The 19,170-nt window shown below is 33.9% G+C and overlaps 1 protein-coding gene across 1 annotated transcript; it reads right to left on the reverse strand.

Moving 5' to 3' along the window:
- Window positions 1-5,449: 5,449 nt before the first annotated feature.
- LOC149429129 (uncharacterized) lies at window positions 5,450-19,164 on the reverse strand. The gene is made up of 4 exons (XM_089666700.1): window positions 18,956-19,164; window positions 17,966-18,092; window positions 16,068-16,150; window positions 5,450-6,706 (listed from the first exon to the last, which is right to left on the reverse strand). The coding sequence occupies exons 1-3, from the start codon at window positions 19,152-19,154 to the stop codon at window positions 16,093-16,095; spliced, it is 384 nt and encodes a 127-aa protein (XP_089522826.1). The 5' UTR covers window positions 19,155-19,164; the 3' UTR covers window positions 5,450-6,706; window positions 16,068-16,092.
- Between the last annotated feature and the right edge of the window lie 6 nt (window positions 19,165-19,170).

Genomic DNA, 19,170 nt, shown 5'->3' on the forward strand with positions numbered 1-19,170 from the left:
CCCCCCTTCCAGTCCGGAACGCTTTCCCCCCCCTTCCAGTCGGGATGCTTTCCCCCCCCTTCCAGTCCAGACGCTTTCCCCCCCCCTTCCAGTCCGGACGCTTCCCCCCCCCTTCCAGTCCGGACGCTTTCCCCCCCCCCTTCCAGTCCGGACGCTTTCCCCCCCCCCTTCCAGTCCGGACGCTTTCCCCCCCCTTCCAGTCCGGACGCTTTCCCCACCTTCCAGTCCGGACGCTTTCCCCCCCCCTTCCAGTCCGGACGCTTTCCCCCCCCTTCCAGTCCGGACGCTTCCCCCCCCCCCTTCCAGTCCGGACGCTTTCCCCCCCCCTTCCAGTCCGGACGCTTCCCCCCCCCTTCCAGTCCGGACGCTTTCCCCCCCCCCTTCCAGTCCGGACGCTTTCCCCCCCCCCCCCTTCCAGTCCGGACGCTTTCCCCCCCCCCTTCCAGTCCGGACGCTTCCCCCCCCCTTCCAGTCCGGACGCTTTCCCCCCCCCCTTCCAGTCCGGACGCTTTCCCCCCCCTTCCAGTCCGGACGCTTCCCCCCCCCCCTTCCAGTCCGGACGCTTTCCCCCCCCCTTCCAGTCCGGACGCTTTCCCCCCCCTTCCAGTCCGGACGCTTTCCCCCCCCTTCCAGTCCGGACGCTTTCCCCCCCCCCTTCCAGTCCGGACGCTTTCCCCCCCCCTTCCATTCCGGACGCTTCCCCCCCCCCCTTCCAGTCCGGACGCTTTTCCCCCCCCCCTTCCAGTCCGGACGCTTTCCCCCCCTGCAGTATTTTATTTTATTTTTTTTAATTGAACAGCCCATGTATGATACATGTAACAGACTACATCTCACCACACTATTGCTTGGTTGCTCCCCAGTCTGTCCTGCACAGAAATCTGGTTAAAAATCACACAAATGCAAGAAACTGATCTGATTGGCTGCTATTGATTTTTTTTTTATTTACTATTAATAATAAATAATAATAATTTAAAAATCAGCTCCGAGAACTTGCAGTATTTTTTATTTTTTTATTTTTTCAAATTGAACAGCCCATGTACGATACATGTATATGTTAAAATCACACAATTGCAAGAAACTGATCTGATTTATCTGCCATTGAATTTTTATTATTAATAATAATCAAAATAATCATTTAAAAATAAAATCAGCTCCGAGATCTTGCAGTATTTTTTTTTTATTGAACAGCCCATATATGATACATGTATGATAAATCACACAAATACAAAGTTCACTACAATAATATATAAAAAATAATTCATAAAGGAAATTACACAGAATATAATATAAAGTGGACTTTAAAAAAAAACACATAAAAATAATGCATGCATAAATTTACCACTTCACCTCAGGAAGGTTTTACCCCCTTCATGACCAGGCCATTTTTTTCCCCTGTTCAGCACTGCGCTACTTTAACTAGCAATTGCTCGGTCATGCAACGCTGTACCCCAATGACATTTTGTTTACCCACAAATAGAGCTTTCTTTTGGCAGTATGTGATCACCGCTGGGGTTTTTTTATTTTTTATTATAAAAAAAAAAAAAAAAAGAAAAGAAATTATAGATTTGGAAACAGTATTTTCTACATTTTACTCTAAAACATATCCAATTAAAAAAAAATCATAAATTTTAGGTCAATATTTTCTACTTTTTATTATAAAACATATCCAATAAAAAAAAATGTCTTTTTTTTATTTTGCTAAATGTTTTTGGTAAACCCCCCCCAAACAAATAAAAACAAAAAACAACCCAATAAGTGTATATTGGTTTGATTGAAAAGTTATAGCGCCTACAAATACAAGTGATTGGACACAGCCGATCAGCAGGTCCTGGCCAGGATCTGTTGATGTGTTAAGTCGTGGGGGGGGGGGCGCAATCCCGGAAACAGGCAGCGACGGAGTAGTACTTTGCGAGGCCTGCAGCTGGCGCCGCGGTGAAGGGTACTGTGGTGGGTCGGCAAGTAATTAAATCACACGGAATATAAATATAATAGTTCACAATAATAATAATTAAAAATGATACATAAAAGGAAATTACACAGAATGTGATATATAATGTTTGCTACAATAATATATAAAAATAATGCATGTATGACTACCATCGGGGGTCTCCAAACTTTCTAAACACGGGGTCAGTTCACTGTTCTGCAGACTTCATGGGGGGCCGGACAGCGGCCAATGGGAGTAGAAAATGATCCATCATTTGTTTTAACATGCATTCACAAATATATGTAAAAATATATGTTAAAATTACTTTTTTTTTTTTTATATGTTAAAAAAAAAATCTGTAGAATATATTTAAAAAAATATATATTTTTTTACATATAAAAAAGTAATTTTTATTTTAAAATGTATATTTTTAAAAATATATATTTTTAAAATATATTCAGATATTTTTTTTTTTTTACATATAAAAAAAGTAATTTTTATTTTAAAATATATATTTTTAAACATATATATTTTTAAAATATATTCTTCAGATTTTTTTAACATACAAAAAAAGTAAATTTATCTTAAAATATATAATTATTTAAAAATATATATTTTTTAAATATATTCTTCAGATTTTTTTAACATATAAAAAAGTAATTTTTATTTTAAAATGTATATTTTTAAAAATATATATTTTTAAAATATATTCAGATATTTTTTTTTTTTACATATAAAAAAAAGTAATTTTTTTTTTAAAATATATATTTTTAAACATATATATTTTTAAAATATATTCTTCAGAATTTTTTTTTAACATATAAAACATATAAAAAAAAAGTCATTTTTATTTTAAAATATATATTTTTAAACATATATATTTTTAAAATATATTCTTCAGATTTTTTTTAACATACAAAAAAAGTAATTTTATCTTAAAATATATAATTATTTAAAAATATATATTTTTTAAATATATTCTTCAGATTTTTTTAACATATAAAAAAGTAATTTTTATTTTAAAATGTATATTTTTAAAAATATATATTTTTAAAATATATTCAGATATTTTTTTTTTTACATATAAAAAAAAGTAATTTTTATTTTAAAATATATATTTTTAAACATATATATTTTTAAAATATATTCTTCAGATTTTTTTTTTAACATATAAAACATATAAAAAAAGTCATTTTTATTTTAAAATATATATTTTTAAACATATATATTTTTAAAATATATTCTTCAGATTTTTTTTAACATACAAAAAAAGTCATTTTTATCTTAAAATATATATTTATTTAAAAATATATATTTTTTAAATATATTCTTCAGATTTTTTTAACATATAAAAAAGTAATTTTTATTTTAAAATATATATTTTTAAACTTATATATTTTTAAAATATATTCTTCAGATTTTTTTTTTTAACATATAAAACATATAAAAAAAGTCATTTTTATTTTAAAATATATATTTTTAAACATATATATTTTTAAAATATATTCTTCAGATTTTTTTTAACATACAAAAAAGTAATTTTTATCTTAAAATATATATTTATTTAAAAATATATATTTTTTAAATATATTCTTCAGATTTTTTTTAACATATAAAAAAGTAATTTTTATTTTAAAATATATATTTTTAAACATATATATTTTTAAAATATATTCTTCAGATTTTTTTTTTAACATATAAAACATATAAAAAAAGTCATTTTTATTTTAAAATATATATTTTTAAACATATATATTTTTAAAATATATTTTTCAGATTTTTTTTAACATACAAAAAAAGTAATTTTTATCTTAAAATATATATTTATTTAAAAATATATATTTTTTAAATATTCTTCAGATTTTTTTAACCTATAAAAAAAGTCATTTTTGTTTTACAAAATATATATTTTTAAAAAATATATTCTTCAGATTTTTTTAACATATAAAAAATAAATACATTTAAACATATATTAATACATATATTTGTAAATGCATTCCAAAAATGTAGATTTGTATTTTTAAAGACATACCAGTATATTTGAAATGTTGGCATGAGTTCATTTAATTTCATAAAGCACTGCGCAAACTGTTGGCGCTATACAAATCCTGTATAATAAACCTGTATAATAATTAAAACAAAAAAATGTTTTCTATCCTGTTCATGACAATGAAGACAATTTTCTTTTTGTTTTATAAAATGTGATAAAAATTCTATTAAAAAAAAAAAAAAGGAACCCTTAAAATAAAAATACAAATTTAAGTACCTGAATTTTCACAAACAGTTAATGCAGTTGATGAAGAATATTTGATTTTTTTATCCTCTCTTGTACATATGCTGTACTGAACCCTGTCAATGACAATATTGCTACATTTTTATATCTTATTTTTTAGATATTTATTTTGAAGGGTTGCCTGTTTGGGATTTCTGAGTGCCTTTTAGTTTATGGGGCACAACAAATAATAATGTGGCTGAAGGAAGAATAATTTCCTATTTTCCAGTTTACATACACTGTCCTGAACTTTTTCCAATGACAATGTAGCAAATTTTAATGTTCTTTATTTTTTAGATTTTTGTTTTGAGGTTTTGTTTTTTTTTTTTTTAGGATTTCTGAGCACCTGTATTTTTTATCAGGTATCACAAACAATGAATGCAGCAGATGGGGAGAAACCTGGACTTTTTCACGTACATACACTGTACTGAACCCTGTCAATCACAATGTAGCAATTTTTTTTTTTTTTTTTGTAGAAATTATAACAATTAGACTTTTCTTCTTAAGGGTTCTTTTTAGGAGTACTTATATTTTACTTGGCATTACAAACCGTTAAATTTAGACAAATGAATATATTTTTTCATGTACATGCACTGTACAGAACCCTGTCAATGACAATGTAGCAAATTTTATGTTCCTATATTTTAGAATTTTTTTTTTTTTTTGGCATCACAAACAGTCTAGCTGTTTCTATATATTTTTTTATTGTTGTAAGAAGAAACAATTTATCCAAATGAAGAATATATCTTTTTTTTTTTCATGTACACACACTGTACTGAACCTTGTGAATGACAATGTAGAAACTTTTTATGTTCTTTATTCTATATATTTTTTATGTGTTGTAAGAAGAAACTTTTTTTTTTTTTTTTTTTTTTGTAGGGGTTACTGAGACCATGTTTTTTTTGGCATTTAACAAGAATGTAGCTGAATGAAGAAAATAAATATTTGACTTTTTCTCATGTGCATACACTGTAATGAACCCGGTCAATGACAATGTAGAAGTTTTGAGTCTTTCCTCAATTTTTTTTTTTTTTTTTTTTAGAATTTTAACAATTCGACTTTTCTTTTGAAGGGTTCTTTTTAGGATTTCCGAGTGCTTGTTTTCGACTTGGCATTGCAAACAGTTACATTTAGCCAACTGAAAAATATATTTTGTCATGTACATACACTGTACTGAACCCTGTCAATGACAATGTAGCAGTTTTAAGTCTTTTCTCTGTTAAAATTCTAAAAAAAATAATTTAAAAAAAAAAAATTAGACTTTTCTTTTAAAGGTTCTTTTTTAGGATTTCCGAGTGCTTGTTTTCGACTTGGCATTACAGTTACATTTAGCCAAATGAAGAATATATGTTGTCATGTACATACACTGTACTGAACCCGGTCAATGACAATGTAGCAAATTTTATGTTCCTATATTTTAGAATTTTTTTTTTGGCATCACAGTCTAGCTGTTTCTATATTTTTTTTTTCAGTGTTGTAAGAAGAAACAATTTTTTTAATTTTTTGGGGGTTACCGAGTACCTGTGTTTTTTTTTTTTTTTTTTTTTGCCATTATACACAAGAACGTAGCTGAATGAAGAATATAAATATTTGACTCTCCAATGTACATACACTGTACTGAACCCTGTCAATGACAATGTAGCAAATTTTATGTTCCTATATTTTAGATTTTTTTTTTTTGGCATCACAAACAGTCTAGCTGTTTCTATATTTTTTTTTTAGTGTTGTAAGAAGAAAATTTTTTTTACATTTTTTGGGGGTTACCGAGTATCTCTTTTTTTTTTTTGCCATTATAAACAAGAACGTAGCTGAATGAAGAATATAAATATTTGACTTTCTGTCATGTACATACACTGTACTGAACACTGTCAATGACAATGTAGCAGTTTTAAGTCTGTCCTCTGTTAAAATTCTAAAAATAAAATAAAATAAAAAATAATAATAATAATAATAAAAAAAAATTAGATTTTTCTTTTAAAGGGTTCTTTTTTAGGATTTCTGAGTGCTTGTTTTCGACTTGGCATTACAGTTACATTTAGCCAAATGAAGAATATATTTTTTCATGTACATGCACTGTACCGAACCCTGTCAATGACAATGTAGCAAATTTTATGTTCCTATATTTTAGAATTTTTTTTTTTTTTTGGCATCACAAACAGTCTAGCTGTTTCTATATATTGTTTTATTGTTGTAAGAAGAAACAATTTATCCAAATGAAGAATATATCTTTTTTTTTTTCATGTACACACACTGTACTGAACCTTGTGAATGACAATGTAGAAACTTTTTATGTTCTTTATTCTATATATTTTTTATGTGTTGTAAGGAGAAACTTTTTTTTTTTTTTTTTTTGTAGGGGTTACTGAGACCATGTATTTTTTTTGGCATTTAACAAGAATGTAGCTGAATGAAGAAAATAAATATTTGACTTTTTCTCATGTACATACACTGTAATGAACCCGGTCAATGACAATGTAGAAGTTTTGAGTCTTTTCTCTGTTAAAATTCTAAAAAAAATAATAAAAAAAAAAAAATTAGACTTTTCTTTTAAAGGTTCTTTTTTAGGATTTCTGAGTGCTTGTTTTCGACTTGGCATTACAGTTACATTTAGCCAAATGAAGAATATATCTTTTTTTTTTCATGTACACACACTGTACTGAACCTTGTGAATGACAATGTAGAAACTTTTTATGTTCTTTATTCTATATATTTTTTATGTGTTGTAAGAAGAAACTTTTTTTTTTTTTTTTTTTTTGTAGGGGTTACTGAGACCATGTTTTTTTTTTGGCATTTAACAAGAATGTAGCTGAATGAAGAAAATAAATATTTGACTTTTTCTCATGTACATACACTGTAATGAACCCGGTCAATGACAATGTAGAAGTTTTGAGTCTTTCCTCAATTTTTTTTTTTTTTTTTTTTTTTAGAATTTTAACAATTCGACTTTTCTTTTGAAGGGTTCTTTTTAGGATTTCCGAGTGCTTGTTTTCGACTTGGCATTGCAAACAGTTACATTTAGCCAAATGAAAAATTTATTTTGTCATGTACATACACTGTACTGAACCCTGTCAATGACAATGTAGCAGTTTTAAGTCTTTTCTCTGTTAAAATTCTAAAAAAAATAATAATAAAAAAAAAATTAGACTTTTCTTTTAAAGGTTCTTTTTTAGGATTTCCGAGTGCTTGTTTTCGACTTGGCATTACAGTTACATTTAGCCAAATGAAGAATATATGTTGTCATGTACATACACTGTACTGAACCCTGTCAATGACAATGTAGCAAATTTTATGTTCCTATATTTTAGAATTTTTTTTTTTTTGGCATCACAAACAGTCTAGCTGTTTCTATATATTTTTTTATTGTTGTAAGAAGAAACAATTTATCCAAATGAAGAATATATCTTTTTTTTTTCATGTACACACACTGTACTGAACCTTGTGAATGACAATGTGGAAACTTTTTATGTTCTTTATTCTATATATTTTTTATGTGTTGTAAGGAGAAACTTTTTTTTTTTTTTTTTTTTTGTAGGGGTTACTGAGACCATGTTTTTTTTTGGCATTTAACAAGAATGTAGCTGAATGAAGAAAATAAATATTTGACTTTTTCTCATGTACATACACTGTAATGAACCCGGTCAATGACAATGTAGAAGTTTTGAGTCTTTCCTCAATTTTTTTTTTTTTTTTTTTTTTTTTTTTAGAATTTTAACAATTCGACTTTTCTTTTGAAGGGTTCTTTTTAGGATTTCTGAGTGCTTGTTTTCGACTTGGCATTGCAAACAGTTACATTTAGCCAAATGAAGAATATATGTTGTCATGTACATACACTGTACTGAACCCTGTCAATGACAATGTAGCAGTTTTAAGTCTTTTCTCTGTTAAAATTCTAAAAAAAATAATTAAAAAAAAAAAAATGAGACTTTTCTTTTAAAGGTTCTTTTTTAGGATTTCCGAGTGCTTGTTTTCGACTTGGCATTACAGTTACATTTAGCCAAATGAAGAATATATGTTGTCATGTACATACACTGTACTGAACCCTGTCAATGACAATGTAGCAAATTTTATGTTCCTATATTTTAGAATTTTTTATTTGGCATCACAGTCTAGCTGTTTCTATATTTTTTTTTTTCAGTGTTGTAAGAAGAAACTATTTTTTTAATTTTTTGGGGGTTACCGAGTACCTGTGTTTTTTTTTTTTTGTTTTTTTTTTGCCATTATAAACAAGAACGTAGCTGAATGAAGAATATAAATATTTGACTCTCCAATGTACATACACTGTACTGAACCCTGTCAATGACAATATAGCAAATTTTATGTTCCTATATTTTAGATTTTTTTTTTTGGCATCACAAACAGTCTAGCTGTTTCTATATTTTTTTTTTAGTGTTGTAAGAAGAAAATTTTTTTTACATTTTTTGGGGGTTACCGAGTATCTCTTTTTTTTTTTTTTGCCATTATAAACAAGAACGTAGCTGAATGAAGAATATAAATATTTGACTTTCTGTCATGTACATACACTGTACTGAACCCTGTCAATGACAATGTAGCAGTTTTAAGTCTGTCCTCTGTTAAAATTCTAAAAATAAAATAAAATAAAAAATAATAATAGTAATAAAAAATTAGATTTTTCTTTTAAAGGGTTCTTTTTTAGGATTTCTGAGTTTTTGTATTTGGCTTGGCATTACAAAGTTACATTTAGCCAAATGAAGAATATATTTTTTCCTTGTACATACACTGTACCGAACCCTGTCAATGACAATGTAGCAAATTTTATGTTCTATGCTAAAAACAACAACTTTCTCCTCAACCAAGTCCCCAAAAATATGTTATTCAAAAGAAAAGAGAAAAAAAAAGTGATGCTAGAATGTCTCTAAAACAATGCAAAAAATAATAAAATTATATATTATAATATATAATAAAATATATTATTTTTATTGCTTTAGTGGCAACAGTTTGTGACTATAATTATTCCTTGGCCAGGGATTTTTTTTTTAGAAGCTTCAGTTTTAATGTGTATGAGATTTTCAGTTTCCTTACTTGACCTGTCGTGTGTATAAATGGCTGATTATTAAGGGGTAGCAGTCAAAGTCTGGCCGTTTTTATTGCTGTTAGTAGAACATTTTATTTTCTTCATTTTTAAAGTTTTAAACAATTAGATTTTTATTTTGAAGGATTTTTTTTTTTATTTTAATTTTAGGATTACCGAGTATCTATTTTAACAGTCTTCACAAATACTGTAGCTGAAGGATGAATATTTGACTTATTCATATACATGCACTGTACCGAACCCTGTCAATGACAATGTAGCAAATTTTATGTTCCTATATTTTAGAATTTTTTTTTTTTTGTTATTGGCATCACAAACAGTCTAGCTGAAGGAAGAATATTTCACATTTTAATGTGCATACACTGTACTAAACCCCGTTTTTTTTTTTTTTGTTTTTTTTTTGGATTTTGACAACTATATTTGAAGGATTATTTTTTAGGAATATTTGGTATCTGTATTTTCTCAGTCTTCACAAACAATAATGTAGCTGAAGGATAAATATTTGACATTTTCATGTACATACACTGTAGTGAACCCTGTCAATGACAATGTAGCATATTTGTATGTTCTAAAAAAAAAAATACAGGTATTTGAAAATCCTAAAAAAAAAAAAAATAATAATAATAAATAAAAAAATTTAGTTCTCTCCTTTTTTTTTTTTTTTTTTTTTTTTTTTTTAAGGATTTTCAAAAACCTGTATTTTATTTGGCAAAAAGCTAATGTAGCCGAATGAAGAATATTTGCCTTTTTCCCCATGTACATTAGATTTTTATTTTGAGGGGTTCTTTATGATTTTTTAGTACCTGCATTTTATATGTTATAAAGGTGGCTGAATGAAGAATATTTGACTTTCGTGGTGTACTGAACCCTCTGAATGACAATGTAGCAAATTTTCTGTTCCTACATTTTAGAATTTATTTATTATTTTTTTTAATTTTGAAGGGGGTCTTTTAGGATTTCTGAGTACTTGTATTTTGATCAGTCTTCTGAAAAAATAATATTTGACTTTCACGTACATACACTGTAGTGATCCCTGTCAATGACAATGTAGCATATTTTTGTGTTCTGTATTTTTTGAAAGTTTTAACAACTAACATTTAAATTTTTTATGGTTTTTTGTTAAGGATTTCTAAGTATATTTTATTACATTTGGCATTACAAGCAGCTAACAGGGATAAAGAATATTTTATTTTGTTTCCTCGTGTACATGCACTGTACTGATCCCTGTCAATGACAATGTAGCAAATTTTAGGTTCTTAAATTGTAGAGTTTTAACAATTAGATTTTTCTTTTGGAATTTCTGAGTACCTGTACTTTTTTTGGTATCACAAACAAACAATCTAGTTGAAAGAATAATATTTCACTTTTTAATGTACAAACACTGTCAATGAAAATTTTTTGTGTTTTTTTTTTTTTTTTAAGAATTTTAAACAGCTATATTTTTATTTTGAAGGATTATTTTTTAGGATTATTTGGTATCTGTATTTTATCAGTTTTCAGAAACATTGAAGCTGAAGGATGAATATTTCACTTTCACGTACATACACTGTAGTGATCCCTGTCAATGACAATGCAGCATATTTTTGTGTTCTGTATTTTTTGAACGTTTTAACAACTAACATTTTAATTTTTTAAGGTTCTTTTTTTTTTTTAGGATTTCTGAGTATATTTTATTCTATTTGGCATTACAAACCGTTAACAAGGATACATGAAGAATATTTGATTTTTGTTTTCACGTATATACACTGTACTGATCCCTGTCAATGACAATGTAGCAAATTTTAGGTTCTTAAATTGTAGAGTTTTAACAGTTAGATTTTTATTTTGAAAGGTTCTTTTTTTGGGGGGAATTTCTGAGTTCCTGTAATTTTTTGGTATCACAAACAATCTAGAAGAATTTAAATTTTTAGTGTACTAAACCCTGTCAATGACAATGTGGCAAATTATTTGAAAGAATTTTAACTATATTTTTATTTTGAAGGAATATTTGGTATCTGTATTTTATCAGTTTTTAAGAAACAATGTAGCTGAAGGATGAATATTTAACTTTTTCACGTACATACAATGTACTGATCCCTGTCAATGACAATGTAGCATATTTTTGTGTTCTGTATTTTTTTGAACTTTTTAACAACTAACATTTTCATTTTTAATGGTTCTTTTTTTTTTTTTTTTTTTTAAGGATTTCTATTTGGCATTACAAAAACAGTTAACAGGGATAAATGAAGAATATTTGTTTTTTGTTTTCATGTACATACACTGTACTGAACACTGTCAATGACAATGTAGCAAATTTTAGGTTCTTAAATTTTAGAGTTTTAACAATTAGATTTTTCTTTTGGAATTTCTGAGTACCTGTACTTTTTTTTGGTATCACAAACAAACAAGTTGAAAGAAGAATATTTCACTTTTTAATGTACAAACACTGTCAATGAAAATTTTTTGTGTTTTTTTTTTTTTTTTAAGAATTTTAAACAGCTATATTTTTATTTTGAAGGATTATTTTTTAGGATTATTTGGTATCTGTATTTTATCAGTTTTCAGAAACATTGAAGCTGAAGGATGAATATTTCACTTTCACGTACATACACTGTAGTGATCCCTGTCAATGACAATGCAGCATATTTTTGTGTTCTGTATTTTTTGAACGTTTTAACAACTAACATTTTAATTTTTTAAGGTTCTTTTTTTTTTTTTTTTAGGATTTCTGAGTATATTTTATTCTATTTGGCATTACAAACCGTTAACAAGGATACATGAAGAATATTTGATTTTTGTTTTCACGTACATACACTGTACTGATCCCTGTCAATGACAATGTAGCAGATTTTAGGTTCTTAAATTTTAGAGTTGTAACAGTTAGATTTTTATTTTGAAAGGTTCTTTTTTTTGGGGGAATTTCTGAGTTCCTGTACTTTTTTGGTATCACAAACAATCTAGAAGAATTTAAATTTTTAGTGTACTAAACCCTGTCAATGACAATGTGGCAAATTATTTGAAAGAATTTTAACTATATTTTTATTTTGAAGGAATATTTGGTATCTGTATTTTATCAGTTTTTAAGAAACAATGTAGCTGAAGGATGAATATTTAACTTTTTCACGTACATACAATGTACTGATCCCTGTCAATGACAATGTAGCATATTTTTTTGAACTTTTTAACAACTAACATTTTCATTTTTAATGGTTCTTTTTTTTTTTTTTTTTTTAAGGATTTCTATTTGGCATTACAAAAACAGTTAACAGGGATAAATGAAGAATATTTGTTTTTTGTTTTCATGTACATACACTGTACTGAACACTGTCAATGACAATGTAGCAAATTTTATGTTCTTAAATTTTAGAGTTTTAATTAGATTTTTTTGGGGGGGGGATTTCTGAGTACCTGTACTTCTTTGGCATCACAAACAATCTAGTTGAAAGAAGAATATATCACTTTTTAATGTACTAAACACTGTCAATGACAATGTGGCAAATTTTTTTTTTTTTTTTTTAAGAATTTTAAAAAACTATATTTTTATTTTGAAGGATTATTTGGTATCTGTATTTTATCAGTTTTCAAAAACAATGTAGCTGAAGGGTGAATATTTTACTTTTTCACGTACATACACTGTACTGATCCCTGTCAATGACAATGTAGCATATTTTTGTGTTCTGTTGTTTTTGAACGTTTTAACAAATAACATTTTAATTTTTAATGGTTCTTTTTTTTTAAGGATTTCTATTTGGCATTACAAAAACAGTTAACAGGGATAAATGAAGAATATTTTTCTTTTTTGTTTTCATGTACATACACTGTACTGAACGCTGTCAATGACAATATAGCAAATTTTATGTGTTTAAATTTTAGAGTTTTAACAAAATTAGATTTTTATTTTGAAAGTTTTTTTTTTTGGAATTTCTGAGTACCTGTACTTTTTTGGCATCACAAACAATCTAGAAGAATATTTCACTTTTTAATGCACAAACATTACTCAACCCTGTCAATGACAATGTGGCAATATTTTGTGTGTTGTTAAAATTCTTTAAAAAAAAAAAAAAAAAAACAACTATATTTTTATGTTGAAGGATTATTTTTTAGGATTATTTGGTATCTGTATTTTATCAGTTTTTAAGAAACAATAATGTAGCTGAAGAATGAATAATTTACTTTTTCACGTACATACACTGTAGTGATCCCTGTCAATGACAATGTAGCAAATTTTTGTGTTCTGTATTTTTTGAATGTTTTAACAAATAACATTTTAATTTTTAATGGTTCTTTTTTTTTTTTTAAGGATTTCTATTTGGCATTACAAAAACAGTTAACAGGGATAAATGAAGAATATTTGTTTTTTGTTTTCATGTTCATACACTGTACTGATCCCTGTCAATGACAATGTAGCAAATTTTAGGTTCTTAAATTTTAGAGTTTTAACAATTAGATTTTTCTTTTGAAAGTTTTTTATTTTTTTTGAATTTCTGAGTACCTGTACTTTTTTGGTATCACAATCTAGTTGAAAGAAGAATATTTCACTTTTTAATGTACGAACACTGTCAATGACAATGTGGCAATTTTTTTTTAAGAATTTTAAAAAACTATATTTTTGTTTTGAAGGATTATTTGGTATCTGTATTTTATCAGAAACAATGTAGCTGAAGGGTGAATATTTTACCTTTTCACGTACATACACTGTACTGATCCCTGTCAATGACAATGTAGCAAATTTTAGGTTCTTAAATTTTAGAGTTTTAACAAAATTAGATTTTTATTTTGAAAGTTTTTTGGGGGGGGGAATTTCTGAGTACCTGTACTTTTTTGGCATCACAAACAATCTAGAAGAATATTTCACTTTTTAATGCACAAACACTACTGAACCCTGTCAAAAAAAAAAAAAAACACAAAAAATTGCCACATTGTCATTAAGAATTTTAAAAAACTATATTTTTATGTTGAGGGGAGAGAAGGAGGGGGAGAGGGAGGGGGAGAGAGAGAAGGAGGGGGAGAGGGAGGGGGAGAGAGAGAAGGAGGGGGAGAGAGGGGGAGAGGGGGAGGAGAGAGAGGGGGGAGGGGAGAAAGAGGTAGAGGGGGAGAGAGAGGAGAGGGGGGAGAGAGAGGAGAGGGGGGGAGAAAGAGGGGGGGAGGGGAGAGAAGGAGGGGGAGAGAGAGAAGGAGGGGGAGAGAGAGAAGGAGGGGGAGAGGGAGGGGGAGAGAGAGAAGGAGGGGGAGAGAGGGGGAGAGGGGGGGGAGAAGGGGAGAGAGAGAGAGAGCGAGAGGAGAGAGAGGAGGAGAGAGAGGAGTAGAGGGGGGGAGGGAGAGAGAGTGAGGGGGGAGAAAGAGGGAGAAGGGAGAGAGAGGGGGAGAAGGGAGAGAGAGGGGGAGAGGGGAGAGAGAGAGAAGGAGAAACAATCTAGAAGAATATTTCACTTTTTAATGCACAAACACTACTGAACCCTGTCAAAAAAAAAAAAAACCACAAAAAATTGCCACATTGTCATTAAGAATTTTAAAAAACTATATTTTTATGTTGAAGGATTATTTTTTAGGATTATTTGGTATCTGTATTTTATCAGTTTTCAGAAACAATGTAGCTGAAAGGTGAATATTTGGCTTTCACGTACATACACTGCAGTGATCCCGCGTCTGATGGAGTACCTTTACTATAGACTTTGTATAAAAGTATTTTTAGGAAATTTGACAACCCTCCCCCTAACCTATAAAAAAAAAAAAATTCATCATCATTGGTGGTCAGTGACACCTTAACCCCCCTCCCCTTCCAGTTTCATCTATACAGAAGGATGGGACAAGCCCTGTCCCGCATGGCGCACCCTCTGCTCAGCCACCCTGTCCATCCCAGTACAGCCCCTTGCCAACCATGCACACAAGGTGGGGGGAGAAAGGCCACACTCTGTTACATACAAGCACACCGCTTTCCTCCACCGGCGCAGAGTGTGGCCTGTCTGCCCCCACCTTGTGCACGTACAATTTTAAGTAAGTGATAGTGGCATAGCCTAATTCAGTGGAGGCACAGAAAAATGCAGGCCATACATGGTTCGAATTCCGAATGAATTTTCGTCCGAAAATCGAAAACATCGTTCGCTCGGTAATCAATGATTTTGAAAATCGATCGAGTCATAAAGTTCACCCCATATAACAGGCCAAACTTCTGTTCCTTCCAGGTCACGGCTCATGGGCATATTCTTTTTGGAAAAATGATCGTATGATTTGACCATCATTGGGGGGGGGGGGGGGGAAATCGGTCGTTTTTCACAAATTTTTCAACATGCTCGATCACCGAAAAGAGGGACCATGAAAATCGGCCGGTGCCATTGACACCACTAACAGAGCGAAAAATCAGCCAATTATTCTTAGGTCTGATTTTCGGGAAAAAAAAAAATTGCTTGAATTTCGACTCATGTATGGCCGGCCTAAGTCTAGGTTCACACATAAGCGTTTTCTGTTGTGTTTCGCAGAAAAACGCACAGCAGTCCATTTCACGATTTCCACAGGACAGGTTCACATCTCTGCGTTTTCACCCCGGTGCGTTTTTCAGAAAGGGTCGGGGACTTTTTTTTTTTTTAACGCAAAATGTTGCGTTTTTGGTTCAATAGCCTTCAATGGAGACGCTGCAGAAAAGCATGTAGTACGTTTTTGATGCTTTTTTGACGCGTTTTAATCTGCCCAGCAACATGTTGGGGGGAAAACTGGCAAAACGCGTCAAAAATGCACCGCAAAAAGCACTGCGGAAATGCATCAAACGCAAACTGCATAGGTGTGAAATTATAAAAGTGAAGCGCGACAGTCAGCCCTGTTCCTTCAATGAACCGTCTTCTTACTCGTCTGTCGCTCCTTTACGATCCCTTACACCTCAATCGCAGGCGCTGGAGGACCTTTGGCAACCGGAGAATACAGTCTTTTCCTGTCAAAAAATAGACAAAAATGACATGAAAATGTGAAAAGGAAGACCAGGAGAGCGATGTCGTACGTGCGTTATAAACCGAAAAATGACTAAAACCTCATATTACGTGAGACGTGTGCGGTGCGTGCGGTTCACACATTTGTTACTTGGAAATTCGGAATCTCCAAATTACAATAGTAACAAACTTATTGTGAAAGGAACAAAGAGAGAGAGAGAGGGAGAGGAGCGAGAGGAGAGAGAGAGGGAGAGAGGAGCAGAGAGAGAGGGAGAGCAAGAGGAGAGAGAGAGGGAGAGGAGAGGGGGGGAGAGAGGGAGGGAGAGGAGCGAGAGGAGAGAGAGAGAGAGCGAGAGGAGAGAGAGAGAGAGAGGAGCAGAGAGAGAGGGAGAGCAAGAGGAGAGAGAGAGAGGGAGAGGAGAGGGGGGGGAGAGGGGGAGAGGAGAGGGGGAGAGAGAGGAGAGAGAGAGAGAGGGAGAGGAGCGAGAGGAGAGAGAGAGGGAGAGGAGAGAGAGAGGGAGGGAGCGAGAAGCGAGAGAGAGAGAGGGAGAGCGAGAGGAGAGAGAGAGAGAGAGGAGCGAGAGAGAGAGAGAGAGAGAGGAAGAAAAGGAGAGGGGAGAGAGAGGGGGGGATAGAGAGAGGGGGAGAGAGAGAAGGAGAGGGGGGGGAAGAAGGAGAGGGGGAGAGAGAGGAGAGGAGAGGGGGGGGAGAGAGAGAGGGGGAGAGAGAGGAGAGAGAGGGGAGATAAGGAGGGGGAGAGAGAGGAGAGAGAGGGGAGAGAGGGGAGGGGGGAGAGATAGAAGGAGAGGGGGAGAGAGAGGAGAGGGGGAGGGGAGAGAAGGAAGGAGGGGGAGAGAGAAGGAGGGGGAGAGAGAAGGAGAGGGGGGGGGGAGAGGAGGGGGAGAAAGAGGGGGAGAGAGAGGAGAGGGGGAGAGAGGGGGGAGAGCGTGGAGAGAGGGGGGAGAGAGGGAGGGGGAGAGAGAGAAGGAGAGAGAGAGAGAAGGAGAGGGGGGAGAGGAGAGAGAGAGAGAAGGAGAGAGAAGGAGAGGGGGGAGGGGGGAGAAGGAGAGAGGAGAGAGAGAGGGGGGAGAGAGAGAGGGGGGGGAAGGAGAGGGGGAGAGAGAGGAGAGATAAGGAGGGGGAGAGAGGGGGGAGAGGGGGAGAGAGGGGAGGGGGGAGAGAGAAGGAGAGGGGGAGAGAGAGGAGAGGGGGAGGGGGAGAGAGAGAAGGAGGGGGAGAGAGAAGGAGAGGGGGGGAGAGAGGGGGGGGGAGAGAGGAGAGAGGGGGAGAAAGAGGAGAGAGGGGGAGAAAGAGGTAGAGGGGGGAAGAGAGAGAGGAGAGGGGGGAGAGAGAGGGGAGAGAAGGAGGGGGAGAGAGAGAAGGAGGGGGAGAGAGAGGATGAGAGAGGGAGAGAGGAGAGGGGGAGAGAGAGAAGGAGGGGGAGAGAGGAGGAGAGAGAGAAGGAGGGGGAGAGGGGGAAGGGGGGAGAAGGGGAGAGAGAGCGAGAGCAGGAGAGAGAGGAGTAGAGGGGGGAGAGAGAGTGACGGGGGAGAAAGAGGGAGAAGGGAGAGAGAGGGGGAGAGGGGAGAGGGGGAGAGAGAGAGAGAGAGAAGGAGAGAGAAGGAGAGAGAGGTCACCAGCCATCCCAGCACCCCCCCCTCCCCGGGGGGTCCTAACTCTCTCACAATGTATCCAAAAACTAAGTTACACTCTAAGCCAATTGACCACAATGGATACAAATAATTCCCTGCATTCTATTCCTCCTATATATTATATCAATCACAGCTAGACAGACAGACGCGTCCACCACTGATACCTACCCGACACAATGAGACACCGCCCAAATGACTCCGCCCAGGAGGGCGACCAATCCAACCGCTCCCTTAATGGCTGAACGAACCATCAAAATGTCATTAGAAGTCATAGAGGGGGGAGGGGTAGGACAAACTGTTATAAGAAGAAACAAAAATTTGATGTTACAAACATACTGACTTGCCTTTCGGATGGTTTTACCCCCCCCCTTCCTGACCAGGCCATTTTTTGCTATTCAGCACTGCGCTGCTCTAACTGGTAATTGCACGGTCATGCAATGCTGTACCAAAATGAAATTTAGATCATTTTTTTCCACACAAATAGAGTTTTCTGTTGCCCGTACACCACTGGAGTATTTTTTTTTTTTTTTATTAGTGACACTGTACTACTTGTGGGGGGTGATGAAGATTTTTTTTTTCCTTACACTGATTGCTGTTACACCCATAAATGCTGTAGAAGCAATCATTTCTCCTTCTCTCTGGCTGCATTCCTGCAGCCATTGAGAAATACTGTGTGAGCTGTGATTGGTCACAGCTTGTCACATGGTAAAAGGCTGTTGTGAATAGCCCTGTACCATGTGATCTCTGATCATTCACAGATTTCACATGTAGTAAGCAATGATGTCAGAAGTGACATCTTGCTTACTACTCTGCATGTGATCGCTGATTGGCCAATCAGCGATCACATGATCGGGACCTCGCACAGAGGCTCCACACGATGACCAGCGTTCCACTGTGGGGCACCAGATCGCGGGAGCGCGCACAAGCAGGGGGCGGGGAGGCCGTTTATATACATGGGCTGGACGGGAAGTGGTTAACTGAGCGCGCTCCAAAGATGCTGCCTGCGGGAGTTTTTACACCGCAATGGAAGCGCAACACCTACATTGGGACGCATTTTTCTTTAGCTTTTCACGCACTCTTTTTTTTTCTTTTTTTTTTTAAACGTAAAAGCGCTTCAAATACTCCTGAGTGTGAGTCTCCCGGTGAATGGCGCCCTACCGTCCTCCTCTGGAAGGCAGATCTTCCCGCGCTCGTGGTCTCTCCCGTATTCCAGCAACAATCCCGAACGGAACCTCTCGGGACTCCGGAGCAGAAGGCGGGAGGGGCTCAGCAGCGTGGCGGTGGCTCTGGACACGCAGGACACGTCTTCCCCGATCTCGGCGTCCTCGGTCACCATGCAGTACACATCTCCGGCCATCTCTTTCCTGATCACA

This window comes from Staurois parvus, unplaced genomic scaffold, assembly GCF_062004578.1.
Source record: "Staurois parvus isolate SC_StPar_1 unplaced genomic scaffold, SC_StPar_1.0 ptg002787l, whole genome shotgun sequence".
Taxonomy (NCBI): Eukaryota; Metazoa; Chordata; class Amphibia; order Anura; family Ranidae; genus Staurois; species Staurois parvus.

Coding starts and splice junctions, on each gene's coding strand:
- LOC149429129 (XM_089666700.1), bottom strand. CDS start 19,154: ATGGCCGGAGATGTGTACTGCATGGTGACCGAGGACGCCGAGATCGGG. Junction 18,093..18,955: donor CTGCCTTCCAGAGGAGGACG/GTAGGGCGCCAT, acceptor TTCTTATAACAG/TTTGTCCTACCCCTCCCCCC. Junction 16,151..17,965: donor GCGGTGTCTCATTGTGTCGG/GTAGGTATCAGT, acceptor ATTTTTTGACAG/GAAAAGACTGTATTCTCCGG.